Below are 13,490 nucleotides of genomic sequence, written 5' to 3'. Positions count from 1 at the left end.
CAGACTCGGCAATAGTTGCTAGAGAGAGATGTGCATGGAAGAAGTTTCGGGAACTGAGTGGCGTGCTGACGAGGAGGGGAGTGTCGTTGAACCTGAAGGGAAAGGTGTATGCTGCATGTGTGAGAAGTGTTATGATTTATGGGAGCGAGACATGGGTAATGAACATAGAGCAGCAACGAAGGCTGGAAATGCGAATGGTTCGGTGGATATGTGGAGTATCGTTGAGAGAGAGGAAGAGAAATGATGAATTGCGAAAGATGATGGGAATAGAGCCTGTGATGGATGCTGTGATGAGAAACAGGTTGAGATGGTTTGATCATGTGTTGAGGAAGGATGAAAGTGACTGGTTGAGAAGAGTGATGGAAATGAATGTGGAAGTAGAGGACGGGGAAGACCGAGAAAGACTTGGCTGAAGATGGTGGAAGAAGAAATGCGGGCGAGAGGGTTAACAAGGGGAGATGCAGAAAATAGGGCAAAATGGAGAAGATTGTCATGGGGACCGCAAGGCTAACCCCCGGTCTAGCAGGGAAATGGCTTTAAAATGCATGTTGTTGTTTTGTTTCTCTGCAACCGTTGGGCCGATTGACAGGAAATTTTCACCAGAGGTGCACCTCCACCTGTAGAATTTTTCATGATAATTATGATGTCATGGGGTTCGGCCGCCATCTTGGAAAACCCGAAAAAATTTGCAACCTTCTCCAAAAGCGCTGCATATAAAATATTGAGACATGGCTCATTGTAAAGAACTCTCCATGTGGAATAACATATGTTAATGATTTCATAGGTTCCACTATTATGACGACAAGTACAAAACTTTCTCGGATCAAGATGACATTTGCTGAGCATCATCTGGGGATAAATTGGTGAAGAAGAAAAAAATGATGACGTCATCGGTCATGTGGTTCGGCCACCATATTTGTTTTAACACAAAAGCCTTAAAAACCACTGGAAACACGTCCTGTCGAGGGTCTGCAATCTCTGATTGCTCTTTCTCGTTTCATTTTGTTTCCTTTGCAGCACACTGCTGCTCGTTTGCATCATTGCTGGTGGGCATGGCTGCACTAGTGATGCAGTGCCCCCTGTAGGTTAGACCAGGAATTTGTTCAGGTTTCTGGCGAAAGCTCTCCTCCCCTTCGCAAAGCACACAATGGGATCGTTAATTTCCACCAATGAATGCTGGCAGAGGGGCCAACGCCCAGTTTAACGTCAGTCCGAGGGATGGCACACACATTGATGAATCACCCTGCCCATGAAACACCATGATAGTTTATAGCTGGGTCAGGATTTTAACCCAGGCTAGACAGCTTAGAAGTGAGTGTGCATACCTCTGGGGCCGACACAATCTCGCCTCCCCTTCCAAGTAACTGATTAGTGATGTATCTTAACCATTGTCAAATGAAAGGGATTCATGGCGGCCAGACTTTTGAGTGATGCAACATTCTGCACAGGATGCATTATCAAAACTAGCAACGGCACCCGCCCTATGGGCGGGGCTTCAATTGGGAGGCCCAAATGAAAAGGCAAAATATCAGAAATTGAAGGCTTTTTATTTTATTTTAAACGATTCACATAAACATCCGTTGAATCTTATCACATGCAAATCATCAAAATTTAAACAGTACATAGCACCCATTTTGAAAAAAGATTTAATTCTGCAAAATGGAAGCGGCCGCTACATGTCTTTCTCAGTCGCACGTTTGTGTGAAGAGTGCGCGCCGAATCTAACACGGAAGCGGCCGCTACACCTGTTTCTCAGTCGCTTTGCACACGCTGCCATGTTACTTCAGAGCCGCACGTTCATATAGGAAGAGTTCGTCAGGAGTCAATCTACTCTCCTGGTACGTAGACTAAACAGTATTTGTAGAATTTCAACAAAAGCCACATTACTGTTCATATCGGTAAATATTATTCCATCGTGTTTAGAAAAATTGGAAAAACAATATAGCCTATTTTACTCCCAGGAGTCCCAGGAATAGCCACCCAAAATATTGTTGTGATCGGTTGAGCCGTTTTTGCGGTACCTTCAAACGGATGGACGGACATTTGGTGAATTATAGTAAGATACTAGTTGCTTTTCAAGAGAATCGGACAGATTGGTGATGTAGATCGATAATAATGTTGGTCCTAAAATGCTACTTTGTGGATTTGTGGTGTCACAGCCTGAAGGAGATCATAGGAAACGATGCCATCAAGGGGCACCCATTGTTTCCGATGCAGACTGCAGATGTGTAATTCTCTGCTTATGTCAAAGTGATTAGATGCTGGTCTGGTAAATGGAACATATCCTTCAATCCTGGAAAATCTCACCATCTCACCCTGTCGCTCCAGAAGGATCATCAAGCTAACTCACCTATCTATTTCCATGGCTCACTGGAAGAGGTTTTTTCTATGGAACTTCTAGGCCTCGCCATTAGCCATGACCTTTCCTGGGCCAACCACATAGCAAAGCTAGCCTCCAAATGGAGCCACAGACTAGCCATCCTCCGTGATCCAAGTTTTTCCTTGTAAAATCATAGCTACACACACTGTGCTAGGCCGTTGTCTGTAGCTCAATGGAATACTGCTCTCCTCCTGGGCTGGTGCCCCAGCATCACTTATCACTTATTTATTTCTCTCTCTCTCTCTCTCTCTCTGTCTCTCTGTCTCTCTGTCTCTCTGTCTCTCTCTATTTCTCGGATTCTGTGGAATCTAAACGTCAACATTGTTGGAATCTCCCACAATGAGGCCAAAGCATAAGCTCAGTTGCTTTCACATCACAGGAAGGGATGGATTAGTCTTTGTCACAGGAAGGGATGGATTAGTCTTTGTTTGTGAAGATTCAAACTCTACTTTTTACTCGAGCCGCATCCAGCATGACTCTTCTTGAGGAGGGAAGTAATGGAAAGGGGATGTTGACCAGAGACAGACCTGACCAGCTCCCACCAGGCTTTAGAGGATGGTGAGCTTAGAGAATTTGATTAGTCGGTGAGCCTGATGTGTTTGGCCCTTGCTCTTTATATGACAGATGCACAATTGTTCTGAGTTGTGGATTGCCGGTTACCATCAGTCAGAGTTGCCTTCCAGGAGGAGAGTTGGCGAAGCAAAGATAGGTGAGCTATCACCGGCACCTTGGCAAAATTCCAAATTCCTGCCATAAACTACAGAGGACATTGCATCAGTGCCACAGCCACACCCTCAGCCAATGGTGCTGGTGCGGCACACGAAAGAAAACCACGTTTTGTTGCGATTACCTCACCAAATGCATACCAAAAATCACCAAAACGTACCAAAATGTAGATTATGGACAGAATAAGTTGAATGCAGGATGTGATTAATTTGGAGGATGTTGTAAAGTAAATTCAGGAGAAGTCAATGTTAGGAGCTGATGTGATGACAGACCAATGTTGACTTGAGAGTGTGCATTTTCAGCAAGACCAATCGGGTTTACCAAATTGCAATACAAATCCGCACCTTGGGAATTTTTTCCTGACTGTTTTAGACTAATTATTAATTTTCATTCATTGCAGCTCTCAAGCTTCCCCTTGCCAAAACTACCGTGATGCACCTGGTGGCCCGAGAGACGCTTCCAGAACCAAACTCACAAGGTGCTCATCTTTCTATTTCTTGCAATAACTCTTCTATTTCATATTTGTCATTCATTTCAAATGGCCATCTTTTATCACTTGACATATCTGCTGGTAACTGGAAGTTTGAATCTTAGATTCCATATTAATTATTTCCCATAAATTGCAATCTGATATTTCTTCCATTTCCCCCTACCCCACCCCCCCCCCCTCCCCCACCCCACCAACCTCTTTGATAGTTGTTATTTCCTTTGTTTTGGATCAGTGTGGCGATTATCACACTTTGTCGATAATCCTCAGAGGTCACGAGACTTGTCTTTGTTTCAAAAACATGTCTTTAATTCACATAAAAACTGAAAAAAGAAAAAAAGAAGAAAAAAAAAGCCATTCAGTGCATGCTGTTACTTTTAGTACAGTAGACCCTTAAATATTGTGGGGTTTGCCTTCCTGGGAAATGCAGCGATATTCATAACCGCGATAGTTAAAAAACCAATTTACTATGGGATTAAGAGGGTTAGGTACCTGGGTTTCAAGAAAATGCAGAGGAAGCTGGGTGGTGACCAAAAATAAACCTCACACATTGTAAAATAAATATAAATCGCCTTTATGATAAAGCCTCCTGCTGCAGCCCCCTGCTACGTTAAAGCAGATTAAACATTGCCCTTCTCTTCTGTAATTTGTCTCAAGCCCTCACCTCTCTCTCTCTCTCTCTCTCTCTCTCTCTCTCCCTCTCTCTCTCTCTCTCTCTGATGTGCCATCGTATTCAGTGTCGGTGAGGCTGACGCACCTTCCTCAGCAAGTAGTCAGGTTCACTTTGTCAATAAATTATATTTCGTTCAAAATCATGGTAGATTAGCAAACCTATACATTTTTGGAAAGGTTATAGCATAAGGAAACTAAAAATCAATGTTTACATTTGGAGAGATACCTGTATGGCGGCCATTTTGGATTTTCAAAATGGCCACTGTAAAATACATATTTTGTTCTATTTCTGCCTCTAATTACCCTAAAACTTTTTAAAATATACTAAACCTATATTTTCAGGGACAAGGAATCCAATGAAAGTATCAAATTAGTGCAATGGGGAATGGTAAGACACGAATCAAAGGTTTTGAATTGCAAAATACTGTTTATTTTCGCGATAAGTTGCATAATCAAATACATGTTATCATTTTGTACAGGCAGTTAATAACATCAAAATGTGTCACAATAATTCATATCACCAAACATACACAGGCAGTCAGCAAAATCATATATACACATGCAGTCAGTATAACTTCACATCTACACAGGCAGTCAATGACAAAATATACACAGGCAGTCAATGGCATCAAACATACACGATTACAGAATATGCCATGTAGAGTTCGTCATCACTGTCCTGTGTGTCGTATCCGACAATATAGTCCGCATCGTTTTCACAGTCCGTTCCACACAAGCAAAGGTCGGTGCAAGTTAAGTCATTTCTTCTGCATGAGCACCGCTGGGTTGAGCAATTGGCTTTACATTGACATCTGACTAACTCGACAATGGCCTGTGGAGCTGGTAGAACCTTGGTGGTGATAGGGAGTATATGGCCTTTCTCGTCCTGATGGTAAGCATGTTTGAGTGGGTCAAACAGCTGTTGCCACATGACAGTGGCTTGGCACCAAACTCTACTCTGTACTCGTACACGTTCAATGTGCTCCTCAAGTGCACCAGTTGTTGGAGGCAACTTGTTACTTTCTGCCAGATGTTTGCAAAACAGATGCCATCTTAGGTCAGGAATACTTGCGATCTGAATACCTTTTGGGCAATACGCTAAGCATACAAAGCTGGCCAATGTTTCTAATACCTCATGCGTTAGGTCACCATCCTCCGGTAGTTTCATCAGTGCTCTGACTACATCCCTTTCAGCCTTGATGTAGTGTTGAAACCACTTCGTTTTACCCACTCCTGAGAATCGACCAACATTGTCTGCTCCAGTAAATGCGTGGAATATAGGTAATGCTGTTGCCTTTTCTCTTCCCAGCGCTCCACATTGGCCCTACCTCCACGGTTCCTGATACCATCGTCATCGATGTGTTTTTGCAGAGCTTGTCATAGGCTGCAATAGCTAGAACCAGGACGTCTGTATCCGGGGTGAAGAAGACTAACTATGCTTCGGGACAATGTTGTGATGCTGCCGCTGCTAAGCTGATCATCAGTGTGTCAGCTTCCTCATGGTTGTTTGGGTCAAACTGCATGCTCCGGTTGCTTCTAGTGTGGCCTGCTGCTGACGTGATTAACTTTGGAGAGTTTGCGTTATACTTGAGTGTTGCCTCAGCAAGGTACACTGTTAGATCAGCTTTCGTCTTTTCATGAGATAGGAAGCGGCCCATTGGTATATGTTTGATGTTTGTATCATCCGCAATCTGGTATTGAACAGGGTCTTTGCCTTGTCGTCGTTTTTCTCTGGTTTTCTGTTTTAAGGAGTCTGCCTTGTATGTGTCGAAGACCAGGATAATCTCATCGGATCCTGCTGTCAAGGTCATGAGGCGGTCATTGAAATGCTGGCCGAGCTCTTTGACTGTGGTGATTGTCGCTGGTTTCGTTGTCATCTTCTGGACGAGCACCATTCCATCAACGACAGCGATTCTCTGACTCGTAGATGGTCCTGGAAATGGAGTTACTGCATCGGCAATATCAGTCTGTTCTGTTGATTCTGCTGCTTGTGCATCAGTATGATTTTCATTCGTTTTACTGAAGTTCTCGAGGCTATGGATCAGCTTTGACTTATCACTGCATGGAAGGCAGTCTGTGTGGACCATATCTTCCTCGCAGGCATCAGGGCAAAAAAGAACAGAAGGCTTCCGTCTGTCTTTCTGTCTCACAGACGTTACACTTGGCAACTCTGAGAGCACCTTGTCCTTCAGCCATTGTCGGGTCAACGTCGGTGTGTGCTTCTCTGCCTCATCACTACCTCCCAGCATCGAGATGTATGTTGTCTCAATGGCATCCATGGGAAGATACGCTTTTTTTTTTAGTTTGAATGTCTGCAATATTGATCAACTCAATCAAGCATGGCATCTGCATTGGTAGGTCTGCCGTCGTGGGCCTGGCTTGGTTTCTAACATCATCCCTGAGGACACGAAACACATGATTCGTCCAGCACAGCTTGTGGTATCTCACATCGATTGCATGGGCATCACTTGGTGAGATTGCATTGTTTAACCTTGTCATCAGCACCGGGTCTTGGGTAATTTGTATCGCTTGCCTAAGTGCATTCCCAGAGTTTCCAGTTCGGACAGTGAAGAGACGCTGGCCGTCATCCACTTGACAGAAGAAACATTGATCTTTCGACAAAGGTTCTGTTGTAGATCGTGTGAATGTCGTTGATGTGGTTGGTGTGTTTGCTTCCATTTCTGAGCTTGTTCTCTTCTGGCCACGTTTTTTGACAGCATACCTTCCTGTGGACATGGAATGTTCAAAGCGTTCCCTGGCGCGCTGCAAGGATATCTGATTAGTGGCGTCAGAATAGCAGCTTCGATGCCACGTTGTTTTCGCTTCGAGCATCGTTTGTTTTGTGCAGTCCTGGAGACGTCTTTGGATAGCAACATATTCTCCATCCTGTAGGCTGGCTCTGTCGGCCACTATGTCCAGTAACGTCTGGTAGGATTCTGTCCTGGGATTTAGAACAACTGTCCCTTTGTTCGTGTTTTTCTCCTGGCAAATGATGCACAGTTTCCAGTCTACAGACTCCTTGGACGTGCCCAAAGACAACTTGCTTCCATCAGGATCTTCACTCATGATGAGTTATGCACTGAAAATACACAACAAGAACAACCACCATAAACACCTCCACCAAGATAGTTAATATGTAAAATAAATATATTAACGGAATTTTTTTTGTATCAATGGCTGCTCCCTGGATGCATATTTCCTGAAAAAAGAAAGAACTGTTAGTCAGAAGTCTGATTATGTCACCAATGGATTCCTTGTACCTGAAAACATAGGCTTAGTATATTTTTAAAAGTTTTTAGGGTAATTAGAGGCAGAAATAGAGCAAAATATGTATTTTTATGGCGGCCATTTTGAAAATCCAAAATGGCGGCCATACAGGTATCACCGCAAATGTAAACATTGATTTTCAGATTTTCGACGTAATAACGTTTCCAAAAATGTATAGGTTTGCTAATCTACCATGATTTTGAACGAAAAAACATAGTGAACCTGACTAAAGGGTTGGTTATATTGGGTGGTTTTCCTTTGCCTTCCTCGCAGTAGTTTGGGCAAGAATTTGGAATTTGTTCATGGTGCCGGCGATTGCTCGTATACTACGTCTCCTTTATTAACTCAACTGGACTATGCCCAGCTGAGTTTTTGTCGACACCCAGTGTCCGTCGTCCGTCTGTCTGTCTGTCCGTCTGTCGTCTGTAAACAATTTGACGTCTACGCTCTAAAAGTCACAAATATTGATGAAATTTGATGAAACTTGTTATGCAGCATCTTTAAGACATAAACTAGTTTGGGATTGCATTTGGGCGTTGTTCGCCCAAAAATGGGCGTGGCAGAGCGGCCATATTGAAAAATCAATTTTTGTCAATCTGGTACTTCCTAATGTAGCTAGAAGGCTGAAACTTGGTGTGTAGACAGTATGTAACAAACCTCAACACATATATTTTATGGGATTATGCATATTCTAACCATATTGATATAGACCAGTTGAGTTCAGGTTCCCTGGAACCTCTAGTTGAAATTTGCCGTAAACAATGCTGAAAGCCACTAAATGTGAAGGGATACTGAGAAAAAACTATCAAAACCTTCACCTCGTCCTGAAACGAGGAAACTTATTCATAGGACCACTGTGCAGGAGGGGGTAACGAGGTCAGGTGGAAAGTAAATTTTCATACCCTCATTGAGTGTTTTTTAAGAGACGCGATCTCCATACTGGATGACCGTTTACTCCCAAAGTGAGTGCATCTGCCTTTTGTAAAGTGTTGTTTATAATCCTGGCAGGGTGTCACAGTCACCTTCCCCACTAGCAAAGCCAGTGAGTGGTGTCTGTTTATTCGCCGATAACCGGCCATGCGGCAGCACGGGGTTACATGTTACCAGTGGCAGTCCCAAAAGGCTGACCTGACTTTTAAAAAACAAAAACAAAAAACTACTGACTTTGCAAAGCGCACCATGGGGTTTTAAGCGTCCACCAACTAATGCCTGCAGACGCAACACCCAGTTTAACGTCAATCTGAAGGACAGCACACACATTGATGAATAACTCTGCCTATGAAACACCAGGATGACAGTTTATAGCTGGGTCAGGAATCAAATCCAGGCTAGACAGCTTAGAGGTGAGGGTGCATACCTCCCCACTGCCCTATATCTCCCCCACTCCCTTCTCCCTCCCCTCACATCCCGCTCCCTCCCCCACTGCCCTCACATCCCGCTTCCTCCCGCACTCCCCTCTCCCTACCCTCGCATCCCGATCCCCCTCTCCCTTCTCTCACATCCCGCTCCCTCTCCCACTCTCCTATCCCTCCCCTCACATCCTGCTCCCCTCACATCCCACTCCGCCTCTCCCATACTCCACTCTTCTTTCTACATGTCCATGCTCTATCCTTTTTAAAAGGCTTTAATTTCCTTTTCAATTTTCTTTTTGATTTTGCTATTCACTTTCAGTTGTTACTTGTACTACGTTTGATATCTGATGTACCATAATCGTTGCTGAGTGTCTGTGCTGCCAAAGCAGCTTCCTGAGCAATGGTTATACTGGGCAGTTTGCCATTGCTTTCCCAGCAGGGGTTCAGGCAGGAAATTGTAATTTGCTCAGGGTGTCCGTGATAGCTCGCCCATTCTTCGCGAAGGATACTGTGGGATCTTTAACGTCCACCAACTAATGTCGGGTCGCCTAGTTTAACGTCCATCCGAGAGATTGCACACATTGATGATTCACCCAGTCTCAAACACCAGGATGATAGTTTATAGCTGGGCGAAGATTCAAACCCAGGATAGACAGACAGCTTAGAGAAGTGTGCTTACCTCGGAGGTCATCTTGTCAGCTGAGGTCGAACCACAACGCACTGTTTATAAACAAACTGATTCCATGTTGTACCGGAATGTATTGCTATACGTTAAAAATGTATAATAAAAGTAGAATTCAAATCCAAAAAGATCGCGACCGATTTCCCTGTACGGTGTAAAATAAAATCACACATACAATAATCATCTTTGAAAGAATGAAAAAATGAATTTTGGATCCATTTTATGTCACGTTCCATGGAGCCTATAATTTAATTGTTTAATTTTTAAAATCTTTTTCCTAATTTTGTTCCGATTTCACTCTAGATTTCGACGTAATTATTTAGGCCATGAGTTCTGATCTCGAAATGTGTTATCAGATTTTGAATATCAGCTTTTAATAAGCCCATACGATAATCTTGCCAGGAGAAAATCACAGTACACCTAGCCTCACACCAGCCAATCAGCACAACATGTGAAGGACACATGGACAGCCACCCTTGTCACATATATATATATATATATATATATATATATATATATATATATATATATATATATATATATATATATATATATAAACAATAGTTTTCATAGCAAAGCTTGTAGATCACAAGTTATATGTTGCCTGAGGCTGACTCTGCTCTTTCATGTTTGTTTCATAATTGGGAGTGTTTAATTGCTTTTGTTGCTTGGATGTGCTTTTTTAATGCAAAAATTATAATCCCATCCACATTGAACATAATGCCAAGAGTAAATGTATGTAATATTATAATCCAGTTTAACTCAAAATAAAGTTACCCCCCTTGCTGCTCCCATTTGGAGCAGGTCTTTCTCGTGGAAGTGAACAACACAAACGTTTTTTTAAAATAACAACCCATAAATGGTGTGACATGTTTTGATTTGCTCCCTTTAATATTAATTTATATGTTGAACCATCCAAACTGAGAAGCTCGTCGGTTTGGTTTGATGCGAGGGTGCTTCTCTGTATTTTGACGTACTGCTGTCTCACGTGTGTTTAGGACAGAGGAACAGAGGGAAAAGTGAGGAGAACCACTGCTGTGTCATCCTGTAATTTCATATTGGGACCTCACCTCTCTTAAAATCCTGATCACGTGGTCGCTCTCTATCCCACCTTCCCCTTGTTCTCTTGTATTAAATGTTTTATTTTTTGTTCATACCCCCCCCCCCCCCCCCCCCAATGAATAATAATGTCTATCCTTTGATCTCCCCATTCTACTGAACTGTGTCCACCCCAATAATCATTTCTACACCACTTCCTCACCCCATGTGCACTTGAAGCAGTTGCAGAGGAAGAACACAAGTTTTGTAGATTTTGTTGAATCTTAAAAAGTTAAAATATCAGTTTTCTAGAAGTTACAGTTGGGGCCCCAAGTACGATGGTTTTCTTGATTAAAGGGTGGAGGTTTGGGTGTGTGGGGGAGGGGGAGGTGATGTTAGCACAAGGTTTGCCAGACATGATCATTCCAACTAGTGCAGAGCCACCTTTGTCCCGTGGGTATTTTCAGCTTTACTTTCAACACTGTACACAAAGAGCGCATGGACCGTGCTCTAAATTTGCAATCGATTATTTTTGGGGCATTTTATAATCCTTCTCATCTCCTCGCTTTCTCGGCCTTCACTCTGCTGTTTAAGTAGATATTGATACCGCTGGAGCTGCACTTGTGCATGTGTTACAACAGGTGCTTAGGAGCCATATGGTCTTACTGATGGCTTCTAATCAATTCTTACTTCATCCAACTTTCAGATGCTTAGACATTTAAGATGTTTAAACATTAAATATTCTTTAAGATCCAGCAAATGTTCCAGCGAGCTCATTAAAATGGTATTGCAAAGCTTGTACTTATTATGACAGGCAGTTCTAACTCACCAACATATCTACACTGTGACTTTTTGGATTTTCTGACTTGCTTCATGATGTGGTAGATGAATTTTTTTATTTAAAAAGTGTTAGGGTATATTATGATAATATAATGTGGGATTTTGATATTGGAAATGTCTTGGAATATGCAGTTGCAGGAAGATAGTTATTCATTTTCCTCCTGTTGAGAGTAGATATTGGTTGGCATGAAGTCCGTTTTGCCAGCTGGCGATCTTGGGACTGCCCTGCCACGTATATTTTGCATGTGAATTGAAGAAGGTTACGAAGTTGGGTTTTGTATAAAACTTCCGAAGGATTCAGCGGCGGCACGTATAAATATGCTCATGTACAGCACTAGTCACACTAACGTCTTTATATCTCAGGTTTGGCATCATTCAAAATCATGCCATTCAAATGCTACTGGAATAAGTGAAATAGTTTTGGTTCCAAACGACACATGATCAATTGTTTCAACAGGTAAACCTGTATACTCTTGTCTTGGCTGACGTAGCCAGAGCTACTTGCAATACATTTGTAACACATTGCACTTTTTGTGAATTTTTTTCCCCTTATGTTTTCTGCTCTTGTGATTCTTGTATCTGCTTATCTTCATTACCCTTAAATTGCATTTGGCAAGCCGATCCAGCGATTGGTTGGTTGATTGGATTTTGAAAGAGCACAACCATGCAAAATGAATTGTACCCGCGCACGTGGCAAGAAAACTGAAGCGCCAAAGCGACCAGCATGCAGTGTGCAGAAAAAGGTATGCAGCACTGTGTATATATTGCATTATTTAGTTTGCCATGTCATCGTTGCATTGGAATTGCATTTCTCTGCAGTGTATTTGATTCTGGATCCTCAGAGTTTATAAACACGTGTCGGACAACACACAATGCAGTTTGATCAACCGCCGTCCCGTTGTGCTTACAAATTCTATTCAAACCGACTCTGTTATCCTGCAGTGTTATGGCTGTTTTGAAAATGCAGAAGATTGTGTTGACTGCTCATCTGAAAAATGTTCCAGCTGAGCTGGCCCCATGCCCCTTATTAGGGGTGACACATGCTGTTATCCATTTGTGTTATTGGTAAGAAGTGTAGGCTTTTCATATTCGTATGTAATATCTACTTTTGCAATTAGAAACCTTTGGATTTATAGTTTATTATTCTTTGCACAGAAAAGTGTTGTAGATACTTCTGGCATGTGAGATACAAAAGTTATCGTTGTCTGAATTCTCTCTTTCCAATTTCTTGCATTAATCTGTTTTCCTCATTACCTGCATTGCCTGTTCTTCAAATCTCACCTTTCTCTTCTCTTTCAAAATATCTTTGAGCACTCTATGGAGAATATTGTACCCAAACCCCATGATACATGCTGTATATGGAATCTTTGCATTCTCCTCTTCTTTTTACATGTATGTCTAAGTCCAAATCCTTTTTCAGTCATTTGTGCAAATTGTGAAATGCACAAAAAAAATCTTGCATTGCATCTTGGGTTTTTATTTTTTAAACACCTGCTGCTTTTAAAGTGAACCGCCCTGGTTCTCTTACTGCTTCCAATAAAGTCGTAACACAAATGGTTTGTTTGTTATTTTTGTGTGATTGCATAACTTTCCCTTAATCTAAAACTAGAAGTAGCAGAAGGTTCACTGATTTTTCTGCATTGTTCAAATGTTGTTTTTTAATTGGTAGATGCTTATTCGTAACTACCTGGAAATAATTTCAATTAACATTACTGTAACAAACATTATTGAAAGCTTTCGTCATGGTTTGTGCGTTTGGTTTCCTAAAGTTCATTCTAATCAACAATAGCAGCCAATTTAGTCGGGTTGAGTTCCAGGGGTTTCTCATGGCAAATTACATCAAACATACCATGACTGCCCCAGGGCACCCTGCTAACAAACTGTTTGGCAGAACTTTGTCATTCATTTTAAGAAAAAGATGACCAGAATCTGAGAGCTGTTACAAACCAAGCCCAACAAGTTCTTATTCACATACAGAACTCGACCAACTTCGTTTGGGAAATCTCCTTCAGAAGTGTTGATGAACAGACAACTTAGAATAAGATT

At 42.1% G+C, this 13,490-nt stretch overlaps 1 protein-coding gene across 1 annotated transcript in view; it reads left to right on the top strand.

Moving 5' to 3' along the window:
• UBL3 (ubiquitin like 3) overlaps positions 1-12,998 on the top strand; it is an 88,134-nt gene extending 75,136 nt beyond the window's left edge. Inside the window, exons 4-5 of the mRNA XM_068116360.2 lie at positions 3,507-3,584; positions 10,565-12,998. Of these exons, the coding sequence (XP_067972461.1) occupies positions 3,507-3,584; positions 10,565-10,617 (131 nt within the window). The 3' untranslated portion in view covers positions 10,618-12,998. The remainder of the gene's footprint in view (positions 1-3,506; positions 3,585-10,564) is intronic.
• Positions 12,999-13,490: the final 492 nt, after the last annotated feature.

The sequence above is a fragment of the Myxine glutinosa genome, chromosome 1, assembly GCF_964187855.1.
Source record: "Myxine glutinosa chromosome 1, kmMyxGlut1.1, whole genome shotgun sequence".
NCBI lineage: Eukaryota > Metazoa > Chordata > Myxini > Myxiniformes > Myxinidae > Myxine > Myxine glutinosa.
Note: the sequence above shows the minus strand (reverse complement) of the source record. Positions and strands in the feature narration are given on the sequence as shown.